Source organism: Antrostomus carolinensis, unplaced genomic scaffold (assembly GCF_000700745.2).
Source record: "Antrostomus carolinensis isolate BGI_N321 unplaced genomic scaffold, ASM70074v2 scaffold2147, whole genome shotgun sequence".
Taxonomy (NCBI): domain Eukaryota; kingdom Metazoa; phylum Chordata; class Aves; order Caprimulgiformes; family Caprimulgidae; genus Antrostomus; species Antrostomus carolinensis.
In genome coordinates this window covers 1-17,173 of record NW_010325133.1, presented here as the reverse complement: position 1 = coordinate 17,173, position 17,173 = coordinate 1, and the positions used below count along the sequence as shown (strand labels likewise).

The 17,173-nt window shown below is 42.5% G+C and overlaps 1 protein-coding gene across 1 annotated transcript in view; it reads left to right on the top strand.

Moving 5' to 3' along the window:
- Positions 1–16,464, top strand: part of WNK1 (WNK lysine deficient protein kinase 1) — a gene marked incomplete at both ends in the record, with an annotated part of 72,060 nt that extends 55,596 nt beyond the window's left edge. Inside the window, 9 exons of the mRNA XM_029085732.1 lie at positions 2,206–2,292; positions 2,850–2,919; positions 4,450–4,529; positions 5,061–5,719; positions 6,662–6,864; positions 8,084–8,278; positions 9,564–9,635; positions 12,526–12,567; positions 16,277–16,464. Of these exons, the coding sequence (XP_028941565.1) occupies positions 2,206–2,292; positions 2,850–2,919; positions 4,450–4,529; positions 5,061–5,719; positions 6,662–6,864; positions 8,084–8,278; positions 9,564–9,635; positions 12,526–12,567; positions 16,277–16,464 (1,596 nt within the window). The remainder of the gene's footprint in view (positions 1–2,205; positions 2,293–2,849; positions 2,920–4,449; positions 4,530–5,060; positions 5,720–6,661; positions 6,865–8,083; positions 8,279–9,563; positions 9,636–12,525; positions 12,568–16,276) is intronic.
- Between the last annotated feature and the right edge of the window lie 709 nt (positions 16,465–17,173).

Below are 17,173 nucleotides of genomic sequence, written 5' to 3'. Positions count from 1 at the left end.
CGTCTTTTAAATCCCAGCAGGGAAGGTGACTCCACCACCTCCCTGGGCAGCCTGTTCCAGTGCCTGACTGACCTTTGAGTGAAGAAGTTTTTCCTCACATCCCATCTAAACCTCCCCTGGTGCAACTTGAGGCCATTTCCTCTTGTTCCTTGGTTGAACAGACCCACCCCCACCTCTCTCCACCCCCCTCCAAGGGACTTGCACAGAGCCACAAGGTCTCCCCTCAGCCTCCTTTTCTCCAGGCTCAACACCCCCAGTTCCCTCAGCCACAAGGGAACTCAGCACACTTGTGCTCCAGACCCTTCCCCAGCTCCGTTCCCTTCTCTGGACACGCTCCAGCACCTCCATGTCCTTCTTGGACTCAGGGGCCCAAAACTGAACTCAAAGCACTTGTAGCCACTGACGTGACTCAAACCACTGCACCACTGTGAACAGCTTCTTCCTGTTTGTCACAGGTATTCCTGGCAGGGTTTGTGGTATGGAAGAGGCACAAATATAGATCCCTTTTGCTTCTTGTCCTTTGCAAACAGCTTACCTAACTTCACTTCTCGTTTCAACTCTAAAGCCTGTCTAGGGGTGAGACAAAATTAGAGGAGACCAACTGGATCAAATCTAATTGACTGTTCAGAGCATTTGCTGCTATCCCATAATACTATCTGGAAAATTACTGGCTTGTCTTAAAGTTGTTAGGCTTGCCTTCCTTACTGCTGCTGTCAGGAGCTCATTGCACAACTTTCTTCTTTTGCTTTTCTTAGTACCAGACTCCAAGTCTGCAAAGTACATATCAAGTCCAGTTTTGGACAGTTTGTTCCTTAGGCTTAAATACCTGTTCTGTTTATTCCTTAATTACTTTACAAAGTGTATTTAATTGCTCAAGCTTCATTTTGGTTCCCTTGCTCCATCAGGAAATCTCTTTATTTCCTGATCATTCTGATATCTCAGCTCTTTCTTTACTTGTAGCAAATACCTTGTGAGCATTACTGATGAGAATGATGTAGTGTTTCAGGTGAAGTGTCCTCTTTATTTTACAGTATTATTGAGTTTAATCAGCTCACTTGTCTGCTAAGCATTTGGATTTCTGGATGGAGTCGGAGAAGTCTGCATCCTCTTCTGCTCTCTTTTTTTTATTATTTGGATGGAATTTATATGGATTTTATTGTTCTTCTATTTGTTTTGGTTGTGTTTTGAAGTCCACAATTGAGGAAGAATGTCATCCTGGCAATGTTTTGGAAGCATCTTTATGCTTTTGTGTGCCTCTAACTTTCAGTTTCTTGAAAGTGAAAGGTAAAGCTTTTAGGTTGCTGTGTCTTCAGCTTCAGTTCTAACATCAGATTTAGCTTTTAAATATGAGAGACTGGAAAAGATTAATGATGCTAAAGTTTGGAAGGAAACTTCTACTTGATAAGGTTAGAATTTCAATTTAGTGATATTTGCCAACACTTTCTTCTTCCATATGTTTCTTATGGGTGTGGCCCTAATAATTTTCAGTGAATCCCAATTGATCTTTAAGATATTTTTAGGTAATTCTTCTTCTCTTCCCCTCCCCAATTCAATTGGCCAAATTTGAAAAACATCTTGGATGCCAAGTCAGACAGCTGAAATCTAAGTAGTAAGCATACTTGGGAGAGATTCTGCTGCTCTCCCTTCCTTCTCTTCAAGTCAATCCATCCAGATAGCTTCCTTGAGGGAACTTGTAAGTGGTGGGGTTTTTATTTAATTTTTTAATTTGTGTTATCCATAATCCTGCTTTATCCATACTTACTTTTGTAATTATGGGCATCTTTTTGAATTTTTCAGTGATTATTTTTTCTAACTGGCTTTTTCCTTCAAAATTTTTAGATAGTCAATAATACAAAAATACCTCTGTTATTCTCCAACCAAAAAAATGTAGAAGTTTGAGGCTTTGCAGTATCTTTGCTCGATTCTTAAGAGTGGGAATGTAAACTTCATGGTAACTTCAGGGAAAAACAGGAGTTCCAGTTAATGCTTTTCTGTTTGTTTGGGTTTTTTTACCATATGTGTTGCTTAAATTGCTTCCAGTCTTCCTGTGCTATACCTGTTAAATGTAAACGTGTAGAAAGGGAACATGATAGAAATACGGAAGCTGTACTGACTGCTTTAAATTTTAGTATTAAATATGGTTGTTTCTCCAATGTGATGTGTTTCTCCTGAGCTGGGACAGCTGTTGACTCTTTCCTTTCTCAGTCCCAACAGCCACTGGAAGATCTGGATGCTAAGCTGAGAAGAACCCTTAGTCCAGAGACCGTTCCAGTGACATCTGCTCCTGCTTGTGTATGTTTTCAATGTTGGCAGTTTAGTAATCTTGAAAAACCTCCGTGTTTTCTCAAGGTCATGCTCTTAGTTCACTACCTTTAATATCAGTACACCAGTCTTTAGACTTTTAAAAAGAAAAATGAAGAGTCATCTTCATGTTTGTGGGTCTGAGTCAGCCACAATAGGAAAAAGCTGTATGTTGCAATAGATCACGTATTTCCTGAGGCTAGTTTTGGTGTTAGTTCTTAATCCAGCTTTTCTGGTGATGTCATTAATGTCGCCAAACTAGAAGGGGAAGTGACTATGGAATAAGGAGAAAGAGCATGAAACAAGCAGTATGTGTCAATATAATATAATGTATGTGTCATATACACATATAATCTATGTATCATATACAAGCAGTATATGTCAATCTTAATTTGGGAGGGATGCTTAAAGTGTGGATCTGAAATTTTAAAAATCTATAATAATAATAATAAACTTTGATACAAAAAGAAGATAATGATTGACATTATTTTCCATCAAACTGCTGATTTTTTTAAATTCTGTTTTGTTTTTTCCTCTTGAACCTGTAGTCTGTGCCCTCAGTAGCATCTACAACGGTTACCGGGCTGGTGTCTACAGCAACACAGTCTCTGAAGGATGGTAAGACAGCCTTGATTATTTTAGATGATTCTCAGCATGGAGATATAGTCCAAAATTGAACAGACTAGTAACTTGGAAGGACATAGCCTTTTTCAGTAAGTCATACAATGGCAATTCCTTAAGGATCATATTAGTTTTTAGTAACTAGGCTGAAATTTTCCACTGTTAGGCCAGGAGAGGGAAATGATAGATGCATATTATAGTGACTCACTTAGGATTTAAAACTGTCCAAAATGTTAAATCAAGACTTGCAGAGAATATTTAGTGTGCTGCTAAAGTACAGCTTCAGGATTTTTAAAGAACTGTTTTCTGTCTTGTGTTACATTCTTGGCAACGACAGTGCGACTTCTCCTTTTGCGTCATCGTGCTGTGTTCTGTACGTAGGATACCTCTTCCCAACCAAAGAGTGTTTCCTTTCTATTTAAATAGAGAAACAAAGATTAAACTACTAAAAACTTAAGAAAGGTAGTAAGGAAACTGAACTCCCTCCTAGAACAACTAAGATTGACTTGGATAATCAACAGTTGAAGTCTGAATGGTCAATAACTTTCAGATCTAAAGTTCTGAAAGTTCTGAGTTCAATCAGTCTGAGTTCAACTGTTGGGGAGGGCTGGGGGATGAACCCAACAACTTGCAAAATAATCTGAGACTTCCCTATCGTTATTCCCTGAAGTGTTTTGATTTTAAAAATCTTCCTTTTTTTTTTTTTTTTTTTTAAATAAACTGTTAATGTTGAACTAAGATTATTTCTGAACTATCTAGTAAACATCATTTTACTTGCATGTGCCTCTGAAGTTCAGTGACAAACCTTCAAAAGCTAATAAAAGCAGTAGGAAAATAAAATATTCCCATTTTGGTATGTTGGTAGTGAACTATACAGTAGTACTCATTTGTCTGCTAGAAAATGAGTTGGGTTTTGCCTGCTAAAGTTTAGAAGGTAAAAGTAAACAAACTAGGAAGTTGCTTAATAACCACAGCAAACTGTCCAATGGAACTGATATAAAAATAGAAAGTTATTTCTCATCTTGGTAACCTTATACTGCCAGTGTGTACAGCAGCAAAATTAGGAGCTGACACCTAAAAATCCAGCTTTGAAAGCCTCAGGCTGCTTTGAGTAAATGTGGTTTATTCAGCTTAACACTTCTCCATTAATAAGTTATCCGGAGTGTTTGTGAAATTTAGGTAGTCGGTGTGGGTAGTGAATTAAAATAAGCTTTTTCTTACATAAATTTCAGATCTGTTTTTTATTCTTTGGCTATTTCACATCCATGTTTGAAATCAGTGTGGATTTTTAATGCTACCTAGAAGTGCACTTTTGGCAAGTATACTGTACAAGGAAACTTTATAGAAAGAAACCTTATAGAAAAGTTCTTTAATATTGCAGTTTGATATTATGTGTGGTAAAGTTGAAAAAAGAGATCAAGTTCCATGAATTCAAATAGTTGAGTTTTAAGTAGCTGAAAAGATATGGTTGGAGTTCACATAATTTGTTGCTCATTTTCTCCTTAATCCCATTCTCCTTTTCTTTAGGTTCAGGATCAGGTGGTGGAGAGAGCAGTGCTATGGCTACCACAGCAGGAGCTGGTGTCCTCAAGATGGGACGGTTTCAGGTAGGAGATGTTAAACTGGTTTGGTTGTTGATACAGGATCGTTGCTGAGCAGTTCCTGCTCAGTGTGCCTCATGGTTGGAGGAAGATGTCCATGTTGAGCTTGTGAATGCAGTGCTTTGTGCGGATGCTGTTTTCATTCAGGGTAGAGATTGCACTAGGTGATGCAGGTCTGGAATGGTGAATACAGCATTTCATCACATCAAGACCTCAGCTGTGTAACTCTTGGCCTTTGTCTTTAATGTTACGTGTTTTTTAGCTTAACAATGCTTGGATGTCCACTGTATCATGTCCTGTTTGTGAAGGAAGTCCCCTCTGAATCTACTGGGTTTCTTGGAGTCAATCCTCCAGCTCACTTAGAAGTACTGTTTTGTGTGACTGTGTTACTTGGAGGGAGGCAGTAGCTGGCTTTGTGGCATACCAAGGAAATGAATTATTTTGCCCTCTCAGATGCATCTTACTCTTAATATAAATAAAAAGTGTGATGTTTAAGGAAGAACTAAGGAAGTCTGCATGATTGCATTTCTATTCTAGGTATCCGTGGCAGTGGATGATGTGCTAAAAGAGGGTGACAAACCTGAAAGCAAGCCGGTGCAATTTGAAACAACCTCCACTGATTCTTCATCTCTCTCTGGCAGCAGCCCAGAGAGTACACTGGTAAAGCAGGCTGGCAGTCGGAAAAGTGAGGCTGTTGCTGACTCTTCCTCGGATGTGGTAGATGGCATTCCTCAGACAGGTCCTGTGCTACAATTACCAGTAGATGTTGGTCAGCCTACTAAGGTCGGGCGCTTTCAGGTAACAACAACAACGGATCAAGTGGGACGCTTTTCAGTGTCAAAGACTCAGGATGAGGTCACCTGTGCAGAGAAGGAGCCCATGACTCTTCCTCTGTCTGTGGACTTGGAACAAGTTGCTTCTTCATCTGCAGCTCCAAAGAAAGAGTTGGAGTCAAGAGAGTCCCCACACATGAATGGTCCATCTTCTGAACCGGAGGCTGCCTTCTTAAGTGGGATGGCTAAGGATTTGGATGATGGCTCGGGGAGTCCAGACTCCCTCCAACCTCTGGGGTCGAAGAGCAGCCTCCCTGTTCAGAGCCTTAGCAACTCCTTCAACTCTTCCTATATGAGCAGCGACAATGAGTCGGATATTGAAGATGAAGACTTGAAGTTAGAACTCCGTCGGTTACGGGAGAAGTAAGGCTTTTCTTCTTGTGTGGTTGTGTATGAAATACATGTAACAGGCTTAATATCAATTTCTTTTCCTTTCATCCGAGCTTTACTTTTCACAAAGAAAAAGAGTAAACTTCTTTAAAAGACTAAACCTTTACTAAGTGTCAGGACCCATTGCCAGTGTTTGTGTGGGAAGTAAGATTCTTTGATGAGGAAAATAGTATGTAATAATAATAATAAAAAGTGTATACATTTGCTGTGCTTAATTCTAACCTGTAGTCTTGCCGTGTGTTTATATGTAGATTGATTGCTGCACTGTTGATAAGACTGCAGATGTGTGGAAGCTTTTGCACGTGACAGAAATCTAGTAGTTCATGGCAATAGTGGTGTCTCATTTGAAAATGACACAGAAATCTCCATTTCTAATGATTTCCTTTCTCCTGAAGAATCCCTGTTGGCTTAGAAAATAATTTAGAAGTCAAGCAATGTGACCTACTACTTTATTTATATTGAAAGTTGAGCCTTTTTTTTTAAGGGCAGCTGGCAATTTTAAGTCTTTTTTTATGCAACTGCTCTGAAAAAACTACAGCACTACAAATGTAGAAGTCTCAGAAAATGAGTAATTTAGCTATTCTTGTAGCATTTTAATGCTGAATGATTTGGTCTTTTACAGTAGGTATATGTTCTTGTTTGTACTGACATTTATCCTGGTTTTATGATTACAACATGATGAACTTTTTGTTGGAATTCTAGCCAGGGTTAGAGCACAATGGACAGTGGCAGCTGTTCTGCCATGTCCCTTCAGCAGGTATTTGCGGGGAAAGATTTATTTCTTCCTTTCTTAAATGTTAATGGGAGTTTGACTGAAGAAGCTGGTCAAGCTTGACTGGAGGGGAGGGATTGTATGCATGCATGTATGTATATACATATAATTTTGGTAAGTCATACTCTTTTGTAACTTGTTAGGCACCTTAAAGAGATCCAGGAGCTGCAGAGTCGCCAGAAGCAGGAGATTGAGTCACTGTACATGAAATTGGGAAAGGCCCCACCTGCAGTAATTATTCCCCCAGCTGCACCCCTTTCAGGAAGGAGGAGAAGACCTACTAAAGGAAAAAGCAGCAAGTCCAGTCGTAGCAGCTCCCAGGGAAATAAGAGCCCTCAGCTATCAGGTAAAGCTTTCTCTCATTTTTTGAGTAGATAAAACAGACAAGGTACTATCTCTCATTCTTAAATCTATGCCTGTGTGTCTCTGTCTCTCTACATTGTCTTTTCTGGAGGGGTGTTTGTCCCAGTTCCTCCACTGCCTGGATTACTGGATCATTTTTGAAATTGTTTTTGCTGTTTGGTAGTGACTTGTGACTTTTGCAGTCTACTGAAAGATGCTGTTACGTTGTTCTGCAAGAGATTAGACACAGGGCTCTGACGAGGAGGATTGAGGAATCTCCTTTCTGGGGTGAAAATTGTAAATTTACAATACAGTGGGAAAAAATTATTTATTTATTTAAGAGAAACTGTTCTCATTGCCTCCTGGATCTAATTTTGCAGAATGTGGCTGGTCTCTTCAATCATCTTCAGTGATTTTCTTGTTTTCTACTTTAGTAGCACTTAAGAAACTTAGACTTACACTTACACTTCAGAAACTTAGTCACAATTGATGGATGTTAAAGTAGTAAAGTTTTTTTAAATGGAGTTGCAGTTTTTTTGTACTTAAATTGAGGAGCAGTTTCAATTATCAAGGCTTCCTTTCTTACTAAAACCATTTTTATTATAAACAGAACTCAGAAAAATAGTTGTATTTACTGTTTGAATGATGTGGAGGTCAGCTGCTGGGTAATTGTAGACTCTTAAATCCTGTAGCATTGAGTAAACAATATTGGAGGGCCAGTGCTGTGAGCAGAAATATTTGTTACTGTTCCCTGCACATCGCTTTGATAATTCCACGTCATGCTGCAATTTCTGTATCCAGTCCCCCTGGCTGCTCACTTCTGTTTTGTTTTACGATAGGGGAGCATGTGACAGTGAGCTAACAGAGTTGACTTAAAAGACTAGCAAAATTCTTATTTACTTACTGCTTTCTCAGAAACTGGAGTATTTCCCTCCCCTGCCTCCCTCTCTCTTGCCTGGATTGTCATGTTTGACCAGAGGGCGTTAGGTTTTTCCACCCCCTCACCACCCCAGCACCTTTTCCTGTGTCACTAGTGTAATAGCTCAATTGATTGTTTGAGTTACTCAGTAGTGACTTCACTGCCTAGTAAATGTTCCAGTCAGACTTTCCTCTGGTTTTTTTTTTCTCCTGTCTCTTGGGAACAATGACAGAAGCTTGGAAAATAATGTGGGGAAACTGAAATGTTGAATGTTTTTTTCTTTTTGCCTTCCTTCTTCCTCTAGGCAATCTGTCAGCTCAAAGCGCACCGTCAGTCCTGCCCCCGCAGCAAACTCTTCATCCTCCTGGTAGTGTGCAAGAGACTGGGCAGAACCATTTGTTACAGCCCCTCAAACCTTCACCTTCTAGTGAAAACCTCTACTCTGCCTTTACCAGTGATGGTGCCCTTTCAGTACCAAGCCTTTCTGCACCAGGCCAAGGTAAGACTTTAAATGGAATCACTGTAGAGTCTTACACCTTTGTTACTGGTGAATAAATGATCAACTTGATGATACTTGATTATTTTTTTTAATCCATAGAGTAGAGTAGCCTCCCACCGATGCATGGAGGCTGAGAAGGGTTTTTCCTACTAGATTTCTACCCTCTCACATAGGTCCAAATGTGAGGTTGTTGAAGTAATGAATAGATAGAGCATGGCCCCATCTGCTGTGATGAAAGCACCAAGGAGAAGACAAGAGCGTGCAGTATGGTGACAACAAGCAGTATTTTGCTGACCTGGGGGAAAGGTGTTGGCTGAAAGGATGAGGAGACAGATGAGCATGGGGTGGGCAAATGTGAAGTGAGACTAAAGAAGGGGCAGAACAGCCTTGGTGTAAACCCATAGAAATGGTGGGAAATTTCAGAAGACTTGGTGTCCTTTTAGACTTCCAAACTGCTTTGGATGTTTCTGTCAATGGAATTTTTACCAATAAAAGGTAAAATAGGCTCATGTCCTGCAATTGTGAGTTAAAGAATTATCCTGGAAGGATGAGTTAATGTAGGAGGGTGGAATGGTAGGAATAATAAATTGTTCATTTACTCAAGTTGTGGATTGTTTGTTATTAGTTAATATGTTATCCAATAATTTCTCACATAGCTGTGATTTGTTTGGTAGGGAGGGCTTTTTTTTTTTCATTAAGGGGATGATAGCATGATTCTTTTACTTCTCTGAACTTAGCTGTTCCATTTTTCCCCCCCTTGAACATCTTTTTGAGAAGCTTTGCCATAACCAGGTTGAATACATCAATTCTAATGCGGGTTTTTGAAATTGGAGAAGTACAGACAGCAAATGGAAACAGACTTTTTGGAAGAAAGAGATTTTTTTAAAAATATATTTTTATATTTTCCATAGAGGTTTTTTAATGAACTGTTTCAAATATTTTGGATCTACTTAAATCATCTCCCTGTATCTAGAGTTGTGCAGTACCTTTTATAATTGGATACTTTTGCCCGAATTTGGCTTTCCTGTAGATTGCAACCTTATTGTTGGGGTTATGTACTGGAGGGTAGCACTGCAAACTCAGCCTGATGTCTGGAGGTATTGAGGGGAGTTCCTTCACACCTTATATTGTCTACGTACTCTTTGGTCCACACTTTGAGGCTTATTCTTGTGTGTCATGTTAATGCATTTCACCCTTCCAACTTCCAAGTTGCTAACATCTTGTAGTGGTGTTCTGTCTCTTCTCCTCTCCTTTCTCTGTTCTTCCCGTTTTTGTTTTCTCACAGGCTGTGCGAAGTTTAACTGTGCATCTGAGAGAGTGACGTTCAAGCCTGGTGGCAGGAGGACACGATTTCTGAGTACGCCCTGCTTGGCTCTTTGTGTGTAACACCTTTACTCCTTCCCTTGTCTGTTTTTTTGTTTTGTTTTGTTTTGTCTGTTTGTTTGTTTTGGGTTTGTTTGTTTGTTTGTTGTTTTTTTTCTGCTGCTTGGATCTGTTTCACGCAGCCCATTCACATCTGCCACCTTGTGTTCCCTCCCATCCCATGGCTCAGCTAAGCTGATCTTGGCACACCTTTAGAAGTCTGGGTTCTCGTGTTAGGTATTCTCTGTTGTTAAACTCATAATAACGAGCTCTCATTTTCTCTAAGCTCTTGGTGGAAACTTGTTCAGGACAGTTCAGTGAAATGACAGACACTGGGGAGAGTTAGCAAGTCTTAGGTTGCCCAAGGAAGTCGTGGATGCTCCTTCCCTGGAAGTGTTCTCGGCCAGGCTGGATGAGGCTTTGAGCAACCTGGTCTAGTGGAAGGTGTCCCTGCTGCTGGCAGGGGGGTTGGAACTGGATGAGCTTTAAGGTCCCTTCCATCCCAAACCATTCTATGATTCTAAGTCGTGGGTCCATGGGCATTTTCTTTCGGCCTGCCTTGGAAATGACGCTTCAGCGTGCGTATAGCTGACACGAGGCTTGGAGGGCAGGTAGTCTTTCTAGTAGAACAGCAAGATTAGTTTTCCAAATTATTCCTTTGGGCATTACTGGTGGTAGGAGTGAGTCGGCTTCCTCCAGCAGTGTGCTTGCTGGGCAAGTGGGATGTGTTTTTTCCATGTTCTCAGCACTAGTAGTGCTGATTATAGTGCAGAGCATTGGTGCCACCTGTAGGCAAGTTAATATTGACTTCTTCTGTTCCTCAGCAGATGGATAGCTAAAGACTGAAGTGCTGAGGGTTTTAAAAATACTTAGAGAATATTTTTTGTCAAACTCAAAAGATCCTTACCTACTAATGGGCCCAGGTTTAAAAGTTTTTACTGTGAATTTGAGATACAATAAATATCATAGAACTGTTTGGGTTGGAAGGGACCTTAAAGCTCATCCAGTTCCAACCCCCCTGCCAGCAGCAGGGACACCTTCCACTAGACCAGGTTGCTCAAAGCCTCATCCAACCTGGCCACAAACACTTCCAGGGAGGAGCAGCCACAGCTTCTTTGGGCAACCTGTTCCAGTGTCTCACCACCCTCACAGTGAAGAACTTCCTCCTAATATCTAATCTAAACCTCCCCTCTTTCAACTTAAACCCATTTCCCCTTGTTTTGTTATTAACTGCCCTTGATATGCCACAAATATGCCACAAATAGCAGTAAAGGTGGGTAAACAGACATCATCAGATGTCCTGTCAACCCTCACGAGTTACCTCGCAGCCCTTTTCAAAATCCTTTTCATTTGTATTTATATTATTAGTCCAGATTTAAGAGAGCCTCAAACTTCTGATGTGATTGAAGTAATGACATGCTTGAGCTGAGGCTGCTGATGTGACAATGCTTCTTATTGGGAGTTCTGCAACATCCCATGCTGCTTCTGCAGGCTGGACCCTTTCAGTGTTTAACATTTGTTTCCCCACCCTCTGGAATGACTTTGGTATGAGAAAGCTTTAAATGCTGTACAGAGCCCTTCAGTCGCTGCGCTGCATGACAGTCCCTGACACCTGCAGCATCTGCCTGGCTGCAGTTGGCAGTGGCACAGCTGAGGCAGAGGTGGGTACAGAGGTGGACCTGGCCTACTGCAGAGACAGCTGCAACGCAACCAGCTCCATCCTCTGAGAAGGGAAGGGGGGGAGTCAGAGGGAGGGGGTGTTTTTTCTTGGCTGTTCAGTTTTTATCATACCTCTATGCCACTTCATTGGATTTGGTATTGAATTCTTCCAATGGAGCAGCTTTCAGTCTGGTCGCTCGGTATATTCACGTGCAGATGTGCACTGACGTCTGCAGTCTCAAGATTTATGGCTCCTTTCTTGGAAGAAGTGAAGTTCTTACCAAAGCTAACTCTTTAAAATCATCTTTAGTCTGACCTGTCTTTTTTTTGGGGGGGCAGAGGGGGGGGAGAAGGGGGGTAGGGAAATAGAAAGAACAGCCATTCTGTTTCTAGACTTGGCGATGGATTGAATAGATGAGAGTATCACTTACTTACACGGCCTTGGCTTGCTGCAAATTGACCATCATCTGGCTGGAAGAGTACTTGGGCATGTGTCTCTTTTCCTTACGGGACTGGTGCTAAGGGAAGTGGATTGCTTTTGAAAAGTGTGTTGTAGCTGTCCTGCAAAGGCGAGGTCATGCCTGGCATGGCACAGCTTGGCCTGGCACTTGGCTTATTGCTTCCTTGGAGTCTTGTCCTTGAAATGCTGTTGCAGGCTGATGTGGAGAGCGACAACTGGAGAAGATGCTGGGTTAAAATCAGTGGCATTGAGGAAACAGTGCAGTAATTGATGCTTTTAACTGTGCAGCTGGAGAAACAGAGCGGTACAGCTTGGCAGCAGGGAACGTCTCAACTGTCCCACGGATCTGAGGAAACAGGGTGACAATCTACAAGCACTTGGCCTAGCAAATAAATTTTTCTCATGTTGTGAACTGGTCGAACTCTGATAGTTGTTAAAATCCTGACAAAAAGATAGAGGATGTACTTGCTTTTCCTTTTGCAATTACAACCAGTTGTGACAGTAACGCCTCCTGAGGTTCTTCACTGCGGTCTGGGAATTGTGAAGAATAAATGTAGGAGGTTGGATCACTTCTCTGAAAGTACAACTGATTGAACCGTCAGACCAGCCTTTGGGTTCTTCCTTGAACGTCCCTGTAGTGACTGCAAGAGCCCTGCTGCGCTGTGTCCTCTGTTTCTCACCAAGCTTTTTTGTACTGTTTGCTGATACTAAACGTTTCTCACTGTTTCTCTTATCTTTAACAAATGACTCTCTCTTTGTGCTTCAGGGAAGATGGTGAAAAAAGTCTGTCCTTGCAACCAGCTCTGTAGTAATTATCTTCTTTCTCTTCTCTCTTGATTCTTGATTGTAAAGCTATTTATCCATCAGCTTTTTTCTGGTCACTGAGGCCTTACCTCCCTGACTCTGTCTCCAGCACAGCATCTGTCTATGTTACACCCTGGAACGTGCACTCTGTCCTTATATATTGAACAGTCTGGCTCTGACTCTTGCCGAGAAGGGGAGGCAGGTTGAACCTCCCCTTCACTCTGGAACTCTTTGCTCGTCGCTAACGAGAGCGGACTGAGCATCAGGGTCAGCTGCTCACTGTAATGTGCTGGGATTGTACCTCTGAGCAGCTGGTTCGTTTAAAAATCTAATGAGGTTTGGTACCTCAGTGATGGATCCAATTGCAGACACTCCTTCAACACTTCCAAAGAGTAAGAGTGAGCCATCAGAGCTCTCCAGTGTATCTCCCAAAGCAAGAGATGTTTAGAAAAGCCTGTGTGTGTTCATATAATATTTATTTTTTTAAAAAGTGTCTTTTAAATGCTGGTTTCTGGGGAGGGGGGAATAAAAGGGCAGAATGAAGGTGTTCTAGGTAGCAGGCTGGAGAAAGAGAAGCCTGTTTCACTTGAGATCCTTTGTGCCAGAGCAGAACTGGGGACGGCTGCTGTAGGAATGTAGGGGGTTGTTTCCATTGAACGCTCCAAGTTGAAGCACTTCCTTTTCAGACCCTTCTGGATGGCAGTTTCTGCAGGCTCAAGTGGGAAATCCCTGAGAAGTCATTCTTGAAATTGACACCACGTGGGAGCTGTAATTAATTGTCTAGCTCACCTATCATGGTGTAGGCTGCTCTGCCTCTGTTAGTGATCTGAGATTGGAACTCCTGAGCAAAATCACTTTGGGAGACAAAGCTCCCACCTTTCCCAGCCTGAACCAGTCCAGTCCTTTTCCAAACACTTAAACGAACTTCCACATCTTCAACTGAATGCACTGTAGTGTCTCCCTTGATTAATTCTCTCCCTTCCATGGCCTGAGGAAGCTCTCCAGCATAGGTCCAGGATCCAGTGTCCTTACATATTAAACTGGAAATGAGAAACATCAAAAGCAGATACTGTCCATCATGAAGAGGATGAGAGCAAGTGTGTCAATCCCTGCATGCACCCTCACGGTGGAATGTGATTGTCACTGGTTTTGGCCGCTCCCCTCAAGTGCCTTTTGGTTGCTTTTGCCTCATTTGTCTTTAATTTCACCTTTCACAATCATTGCTCTTACTCAATAATTGTATTGTGAGACCTTTCCACATGGTGCATGCTTCAGGTTCTTGTTATTTCACTGTAGATGTTCCTCACCACCTTCCAGCCTGTTCCTGTTACTCTTCCTCTGAGCTGCAGCTGCACACCCTGCTCAGGGAACCTTCTTCTTTCCTTTTCATGCGTCCTGCTGCATGTGTCTGCTTGTACCAACTGCTGCCCCACCTGCAGGCACCCACGCAGGGAGCCACTTCCATGCTTGAGCTGGAACTGGTGGGAGGGACACGTGTCCTTCCCTCCTCAGCACTACTAGAGGCAGTCACACTGTGCTTGTTTGTCCTGCATAGTAAGTACATCACCTTCCCAATTCACTCCTCAACAGGAAACATTCCTGCAGAGATTTGGAAGCAGTTCTTTCTTGGATAGAGTGGTTGTGAGGAACGTGGCTGATAGCCAGGGAAAGGAGAACAGATGAGGTGGCCATCAGGGAAGAGATGGTGACTCTATTGTTTGGCCTTTGCAATGGGGAGATGATTTTCATTGCGGGCATTTTCGATGCTCTGCTTTGAATCAGTTTTCTTCAGAAACATCTGCCATAAACTCAGGTTTTCTTGGATTTCCCTGTTGCAGTCTTCAGAGTGAGCGAGTAGAAATGTTTGAGGAGCTTTGAGAACCAGCTGTGGTGGGTTGACCTCGCCTGAATGCCCTGTGCCCACCAAGCCGCTCTATCACCCCCCTCCTTAGTAGGATGGAGAGGGGAGAAAATAAGACAGAAGAAAAACCCACAACAACCCAAACTGGTGGGTTGAGACAAAGTCAGTTTAATAGAAACAAAGCAAAGCCACACGTGTGGAAGCAGAACAGCAACAAACTATTTATTCTCTACTTCCCTCAGCAGGCAATGCCTGGCCACTTCCCGAGAAGCAGGGCTCCGTACGCGTAGCAGTTACCTCAGGGGACAAATGTAAATAACAAATGCCCTCGCTTCCCCCTCTGGTCTCTTTGCTTTTATTTCTGAGCAGACATCACGTGGTATGGAATATCCCTTTGGTCAGTTTGGGTCAGCTCTTCTGGCTGTGTCCCCTCCCAAGATGGGGGGGAAATGTTGGAGAGCCAGCCTTGATGCTGTGTGAGCACTGCTCAGCAGTAACCAAAACCCTAGGGTGTTATCAGCACCTTTCTAGCTACTAATACAGCGCTCTGAGGGCTGCTGTGGGGAACATTAACTCCATCTCAGCCAGAGCCAAGGCACCGAGCAGGTGAGGATGGGCACTCACGGGGTGCACTGGGTTTAGCCCTGCAGTGGCCAGGTACTTACTTGGTTTTGTACTAAATGGATTTGAAAAATCCAGATTTATTCTGCCTTTAGAAAAAAACTCTGCCTTGGTGGTAAACTGTCACTTCCACATCTGGAAATCAGGGTATTTTGCAATATTGCTGAGAATTAAGGATACTTAATAATATACAATCTCTTTGATTCCTGTTACGAGGTTTGTCTTTGAAAAAACTTGAGTGCAGTTGCCTGTTGCTCTCCAAAACAAAGCTTCTAGGTAATTTTTTTGTTGTTTTAGAGGATAATGTTTAGCAAACTTTCTGGCAGAACCAAAACCTGGTGTCTGTGTGAAGGGATTTTTGTGTTCTTACAATCAGCCCAATGAATAGAACAACATGTCAAAGCCCATCTGAGGAATTACTCCTCCTGCTGCCTTCTTCAAGTGGTATGAGTTGTTTGCATCTGAAACTCTTGTTCTTCTGACGTAGGAAGTCTGAACATAATGGCAAAAAAAACCCAAAACATGGTTTCAGAGGCAAAAAGCAAATATTTAATGCAGTGCAGAATTCCCCTGCTTATCCCGGATGTTTGGTGGATGAAGACAATCCCATCTGGTTCTCCTCAAGAACATCAGCACGGCAGCTGTTGGAACCAACAGTTGCTGTTTCTCACTGGGGCTTTTTGTGTGTGTGTGTGTGTGTGTGTGTGTAATCTGGGTGAATTTTTCTCTTCATTTTACAAAGTGGAGATCATTTGCTACAGAGCAGCTGGTGATGCTGATTGTACTGCTCCTTATTCAGCAGCCAGCATCGTGGAATTCCTTCCAAGGTGGAATTGACTTGTGCCGATAGCGGTCACTGCTAATTAAAAGGTGTAGGGTGAGAGAATGACGTGACTGTACCGTCATTCGGTGCTGAAACCTCATCTCCTTTTTCCCCTACAAAGGCCTGTAGGCTGCTGCCCTTCCCCTCCTAAGGTGACTTTGCAGCACTTTGTTGAAAAGCCAAACGTATCTGTGAAATGCTCTTAAGCTGGGAAAATGCCCGTAGGAGTCCTTGTAGTTCCCACTTCAGCGTGTCCTGGAATTGAAACGTAGAGTTAATTAATCTGCATGGCACTTTAACTGGCTCTCTGTTGATGTCCCATCGCCACGGTCAGTGAGTTCACTAGAGAAGGATGATCTTTAAGGTTTGATTCCCATTTTTTAATTATTATTTTTTTTGTATTTGTAGGGACCAGCAGCACTAACACAGTCGGGGCGACAGTGAACAGCCAAGCACCCCAGTCTCAGCCCACTGCTATTGCCTCGAGCCGGAAAGGGACTTTCACAGATGACCTGCACAAGCTGGTAGATAACTGGGCCCGAGATGCCATGAACCTCTCTGGCAAGAAAGTTGGCAAAGGGCACAGCAGCTATGAGGTAAGGTGTAACCCGGGGACCGTCACGGCGAGGAACTGTCGGTGTGGTTGCTGTCTCCTTGGGGTGTCACACACAGTGGGTGCAGTTGTCGTGGAGCTTGGACAACTGCTCTAGGAAACTGTTGGCTTTATCTGTGACGTGCAGGATGGTATCACCTGCCATGGAAGAGGGAAGGGAAACTGTCCTGGTTTTGCTAGGATAGGGTTAATTTTCTTCTCAGTAGCTAGCAAGTGCTGTGCTTTGGTTTCAGTGAGGATTGTTATGAGAACAGTGTTGAGAACTACACGGACACTGTGCTGGGGCAGTTTCCAAGAAGAGAGAACTGGAAGGGGGGAGTGGAGAAGAAAAGTGGGTAGTCAGTAAAACCCAGAACTGACAGTTGGGTGTTCCAGTGAGATGATGTGATATGATTCCAGATCATATCACATCATGGTCAGTTTATTAACTGGGGCTGACCAGAAAGGGGCTGATTCTCTTGGGAATTGCTCAGGCTCACTTTTCCAGGATTGCAGTTTTGGGTTCAGGGTTCCTTTTCACTCCTCCAGGATCGTTACCAGCAGGTGGTGAGCAATTGTACTCTGCATCACTCAGATATAGATATATTCTTCTTCTTATGTTATATTCTTATTTTTTTAATTTTATTTTTGCTCTAATTATGAAATTGTTCTTATCTCAGCTTACAATTCTCCTCACCTTTACCCCTCCAGTT